Genomic DNA, 6,000 nt, shown 5'->3' with positions numbered 1-6,000 from the left:
TTCTGTCTATATTGCTGTCTGTCGCTGTCTCTGGCTGTCTCCGCGTCTGGGTGTCCTTATGTTCTGTCTGTCTGTCTGTTTTTCCTGTCTGTGTGTGTTTGCATTTATTTTTTGTCTTTTTTTCCTGTCTGTCTTCTGTCTGTCTGTCTGTCTGTCTCTCTCCCTCTCTCTCTCTCTCTCTTTTCCCTCCATTATTCTGTTCCCTCTTCCCTACCTCCTCCTCCTCCTCCTCCCCATCCCATCCTCAGTGATGCTTTAATTTCAACTAACTAGATTCACAGATTACAATGGCTGAATGTGTGTGTGTGTGTGTGTGTGTGTGTGTGTGTGTGTGTGTGTGTGTGTGTGTGGGTGGGTGGGTGTGTGTGTGGGTGTGGAGGTGGGTAGTGTGGATGTGGGCGTGGGTGTGGGTGTGGGTATGTGGGTCCGAGTATTTATAGGTGTGGTTGTGTTAGAGAGAGAGAGAGAGAGAGAGAGAGAGAGAGAGAGAGAGAGAGAGAGAGAGAGAGAGAGAGAGAGAGAGAGAGAGAGAGAGTGAGAGAGAGAGAGAGAGAACGCCATATCCATTGATTTCTGGACCTAATCTAACGCTAGGAAATAAAAAAATAATATAATGGAGAAAGTTGTTTTGATTACTGTTCTTTTATTTATTTATTTATTTATTTGTTGATGGAGTGAGGAGGGTTGTGTGTTTGTTTGTTGTCTGTGTGTTTTTTTTTTTTTCGTTTTTGTAAGCGTGTTTTTGTCGCTGGTTGAGTTTTTTTTTGTGCACTTGTGGAACTGATTTTCGGTGGTGGTGTATTGTAGGTGTGTGTGTGTGTGTGTGTGTGTGTGTGTGTATGGAAGTTTTAATTCCTTTCATATTCTTCTCTCCTACCAGTCACCATCATCATCATCATCATCATCATCATTACCATCATCATCATCATCATCATCATCATCATCGCCTAATCGTGCTTGGAATGAAGGGGACATTTTCTTTAACATGGGGTAACTATAGAAATTTTTCCGACCATCTGAAGTAACACATAACGATTTCCATATTTCTCTCCCATGCATATTGTGGAAGAGGCAGCCACCACAGGGAAACAATTTTAATAATGTTTTTAATAATATAATGAACGTGTCTGTATTTCCACTCTCAGATTACCTCGTCTTAGTGAAAATAATATATCCTGGCGATCTTTCCTTTATTTTTTTTTGGGGTGGAAGGGATAATTTTTTTTTTGCTCTTATCTTGTCATTAATTACCTTTATTATTATTTATCTTCATTATTATTTATCTTTATTATCTTTATTACTATCTTTATTATTGTCTTATCTTTTATGTTCATTATCTTTATTATTATCTTCATTATTATCTCTTCATTATTTTTTTTTTGGAGGGGGAGGTAAAATACGTATCAGTCACAGCTTCACTTTTAACACCCCCCCCCAGGCTCCTACGACTCCCCCCCAGCTGAAAAAAATCGTCTGGGTTTGACTAGAGGAGAATAATATACAGTAATGTCATCCCAGGTCAGAGGTGAATGTAAACAGAAAATCGTAACACCCTGTGGATTTATGGCAATTCTCTTTTTATTGTTTACACTTAATTCTTTCCTTTTTAATCCTCTTCTTATATTCATCTTAAATCTTACTCACTCTTCTCTTTTCCTCTTAATCCTCTTCCTTCATTGCTCTTATTACTTAGCTTCATTGATAGGTAACTGGAGATGTAGATTATTATTACTGAGCATTTTATTGATAGGCTATTTAACACCCTTATAATTAATACATTTATGATTAATTTCCTTATACCTGATACTCTTACAGTTAATACCTTTATACCTCACACACACACACACACACACACACACACACACACACACACACACACACACACACACACACACACACACACACACACACATCTCATCATCGTGAAAAAAATTTAACTCCCTTTTTCTCTCCCTCCCCCTCAACAGGCAGCAGTAACTTCACCTCGTCCTCGTCCTCGTCCTCGTCCTCGTCCCCTCCTGCGAGCCGGCGAGACATCAAGCTAGAAGAGAATGACGAGAAGAGGCTGCTGGACGCTCTGATGAAGGGTTATGATCGTAATGTCAGACCGGTTCGAAACGCGTCACACCCTATTGTTATTCAGCTGGGCATCACACTCACCCAGATATTTGACATGGTGAGAGATAGATAGATAGATGGATAGATAGATAGATCGATGGATAGATAGATAGACTGAGAGAGAGAGAGAGAGAGAGAGAGAGAGAGAGAGAGAGAGAGAGAGAGAGAGAGAGAGAGAGAGAGAGAGAGAGAGAGAGGTGGAGAGACAAGGAGAGAAAGATAGGTAGGTGGAGAAATAGGGAGAGAAAGATAAGTGGATTGATAAATAGATTTATCCCCATCGTCACCCAAAGTTTTTACATGGTAAGAGATAGGTAGGTAGGTAGGTAGGTAGGTAGAGAGAGAGAGAGAGAGAGAGAGAGAGAGAGAGAGAGAGAGAGAGAGAGAATTGGTGAGTGGAATTAGAGAATGACATTATCTCCCAACACATCACACCCCATTGTCATTTAGCTGAGAGACAAGTGTGTGTGTGTGTGTGTGTGTGTGTGTGTGTGTGTGTGTGTGTAAAGGAAAATAGAAAAGTGTGAATGTGTATGTTAGATAGAGACGTCAGAAAGTAAGCTTAAAGAGACACAGAGAAAGAAATAAAAAATATAAAGGGAGAGGGCAAGGGCAAACAGAGAAAGGAGAAAATAAAAGAATGAAAGTGAGAATAAAGGGAAGGTGAAGGGAGGAACAAAGGGAGAGGCGTGGGAATAGGGAGTGTGGACTGAGGGAGCTGATAGGTGGCTTAGGAGAGGATGTATGTTAGAGCTAAGAATGGGACACACACACACACACACACCCACACACTCACCCACACACACACACACCCACACACTCACCCACACACACACACACACACACACACACACACACACACACACACACACACACACACACACACAACCAAGATTCATACGACTTTAGGAACACAATTAATATATTTCTTTTTCTGTTTAACCCCACCAGGACGAGAAGAACCAGGTGCTCACCACAAACGTATGGCTAGACCAGGTGAGTTCTGTGCTCTTTCTCTCCACACACACACACACACACACACACACACACACACACACACACACACACACACACACACACACACACACACACACACACACTTCAGAACGAGGACACTTTTCTGACCTCAACAAAGAAAATTTTTAACACAAAGAAAATTATTAACATACCAATGGAGAACTGAGGATTATTTCTGTACCCTTCCTCACGATTTTTTTTTTTCAAAACCAGAGTGACAAAAAAAATCATAGAATGCATGAAGCTCAAAAATAATACTAGAATTTCCATCAATATACATCAGAATTTTTGGATTATTCTTTTTCAATTTTCTTATTGTTTTTTTGACTTTTGTGATTCGGGTTTAAATAGTGCGGTTGTTTTTGTTATATTCTTTCATTATCTTGGAAATTGTGATATATCTTTTTTTTTCTCAAATTTGTTTTTGTGGTAATATATAATCTTGTAATTATGGGCTTGTGTAGAAGATTATTTAAGAGTTTTAATTAATCGTTATGTTCTATTCCTCTCTCTCTCTCTCTCTCTCTCTCTCTCTCTCTCATCCTTCTCCTCTCCCTTCTATGCTTTCTTCTCTCTCTTTCCCCCATCTCATCCTTCCCCTTTCTCTCCATCTTTGCTCCCCCCCCTCTCTCTCTCTCTCTCTCTCTCTCTCTCTCCAGGAATGGGTGGACGAACTGCTCCGCTGGGACAAGAACGAGTACAACGGCTTAGAGACGATCAGGCTTCCTTGTGAGAAGATCTGGCTCCCTGATATCGTCCTCTACAACAAGTGAGTGGATGGTTAAACCGGGAATGGGAGATGAAGGGTGGTAGTAGGGTTTGGCTGGTGGAGAGGAGAGACTGAAGGGAAGAAGGGAAGAAGATGGAGGAGTTTTGAGAGTTGATAGATAAATAATAGATATCCATAGCAGGCCATGGATAATAATATACTCTTTTTTCACTTGAGGGAACTGAGCTACATTCCCATCTTCACTACTAATTCGTGGGTATATTAAATTACACGTCCCATAGTTATGAGGCAGCAATGAGTCTCCTTGGTTACTAGTCAAATCCACCTTCCAATCTGTCTACACCTGGCCATAATCGAGCTGAAAGAGGTTAAGGATTTTTCTCAGACTCTAAAAAGGAAGATAGAGGGATTCTGAAGTGGAAGAGTTAGGAATTTGATGGAAAATAAGGAGAGGGATTTGTTTGATTAAAGAGGTGGAGTTGAGGGAACTTGTGAGAGTGGATGGGTGGAAGAGTTTGGGTGGAGGAGAGAAGTGGAGGGGAAAGGTGTGGAAGGAGAATTTTGAGAGTGGATAGAGGAATACAAAGGAGTACAAAGGAATACAAATATCAATATATCTAGTGATTCAGTAGAGGCGGTTTGATAGGGAGAATATTAAACTTATGTCTAAATTCTGTGGTACGAGGAGGAAAGCAAGAAGGAGGAAGAAGTAGAGATGGAGAGATTTTAAGAGTAAGTGGATAGTGGGGTTTGGACAGTACAAAGGAATGCAGAGGAGTACAATGGAAAGCAAACAGCAGCAGACTGAATGGCCCTTTGGAGGCGGCGGTTTGTTACAGGACTTTGACTGTGGTATCTAATTCTCTGAGGTGGAAATAAAGAAAATAAAACATGAAAGGAAGAGAAGTTGGGGAAGGGTGTGTGTGAAAAAAAAGATGACTATTTTTTTTAAAGAAAGGAGATTGGGAAAGAGAAAGTATGAAAATAAAGATGATACGTATATATATTTTTTTAACGAAAGGGGGCTGGGGAAGGGAAAATGGGAGGATAAAGTGGATTTTTTGCATGTTGGAGTAATAGTATTTCGGGATTACACAGAGGAATTTGAGAAGGACCAGAAAGCCGATTAGAATTATGGAAAAGTAAGGAGGTTGTGGAAGAAAAAGGGAGGGAGAGAGAGGGATTAATTTTGAGAAGTACAAGAAAGTGGAGAGTGGAGAGGAAGGGCAGAGAGGGTTTCTCAAGGTGAAGTGATGGTAGACTTTGAGCGGTAGAGAGCAAAGTAGATTGGAGAAATAAAGAGTAAGGAATGAAAGGCAGAAAGAGAGGAAAATAAAAGATGAGAAGAGTCTGAGGGGAAATGGGTAGGGTTCAAACAGCCTTGGTCGAAAGAACGAAAAACAGAAATTAATGAGAGAGAATTAGGATGCTTTGGACAGGAAAGGAGGAAGAAAGATTGTGGCAGAAGATGAGAAATATTTTGAGAGAAGATTAGACAATAAGATTTAAGCACGAGAAAGGAAAAGGTGACTTAGGAAGGTATAGGAAAAGAGGTGTGAATGGACAGGTAAGACTCTCCGTAGGGAAGGTAGAGTTTGAGTGGATGTTTATAATGAATAGATGGCGTGATGGTAGGATGTGGAGAGTTCAAAGGAGAGTGGAGAGATGGTAATGCTTCTGAGAGGATTACCAGGATCTGAGAACTGAAGGGAGAGATGAATATGGGATGGAGATGAGGGGAATATGAGGCTGGATGGATAGGGACTGGATGGGAGGAAGAAAAGAGGACTGAAAAGCAAGATGAAAGGCATTTGAGAGTATGGTGGAAAATAGGAGAGAGAGAGAGAGAGAGAGAAGAAGAGAGAGAGAGAGAGAGAGAGAAGGAAGAAGAAAGTCTGAGTATATATGAGAAAAGACTGATTAGTAGACCTGTATGTGTTTTGTAAAATGGAAGTGATTTTAAAAGTGCATGTAAAAGGATTTGGAAGGAATAAAAAAAAAAAACTAAGCAGACAGATTAGAAGGAAAAAAGAAAGATTAAAGAGAATTGAGAGAGAGTGGGTAGTTACAGTAGAAAAAGAAGAGAATTTGTAGTAAAAGTTGAAGGCATGAAAAGCACCAGAAACAAAATTTAC

General features: G+C 40.3%; 1 protein-coding gene across 1 annotated transcript in view; it reads left to right on the top strand.

Moving 5' to 3' along the window:
• LOC145414540 (neuronal acetylcholine receptor subunit alpha-10-like) overlaps positions 1 to 6,000 on the top strand; it is a gene marked incomplete at its 5' end in the record, with an annotated part of 49,588 nt that overhangs the window by 2,243 nt on the left and 41,345 nt on the right. The window contains 4 exons of the mRNA XM_080284060.1: positions 885 to 953; positions 1,968 to 2,176; positions 3,070 to 3,114; positions 3,795 to 3,904. Of these exons, the coding sequence (XP_080140186.1) occupies positions 885 to 953; positions 1,968 to 2,176; positions 3,070 to 3,114; positions 3,795 to 3,904 (433 nt within the window). The remainder of the gene's footprint in view (positions 1 to 884; positions 954 to 1,967; positions 2,177 to 3,069; positions 3,115 to 3,794; positions 3,905 to 6,000) is intronic.

This window comes from Coenobita brevimanus, chromosome 100, assembly GCF_032717465.1.
Source record: "Coenobita brevimanus isolate Jiangsu-jjx chromosome 100, ASM3271746v2, whole genome shotgun sequence".
NCBI classification, from domain to species: domain Eukaryota; kingdom Metazoa; phylum Arthropoda; class Malacostraca; order Decapoda; family Coenobitidae; genus Coenobita; species Coenobita brevimanus.
Note: the sequence above shows the minus strand (reverse complement) of the source record. Positions and strands in the feature narration are given on the sequence as shown.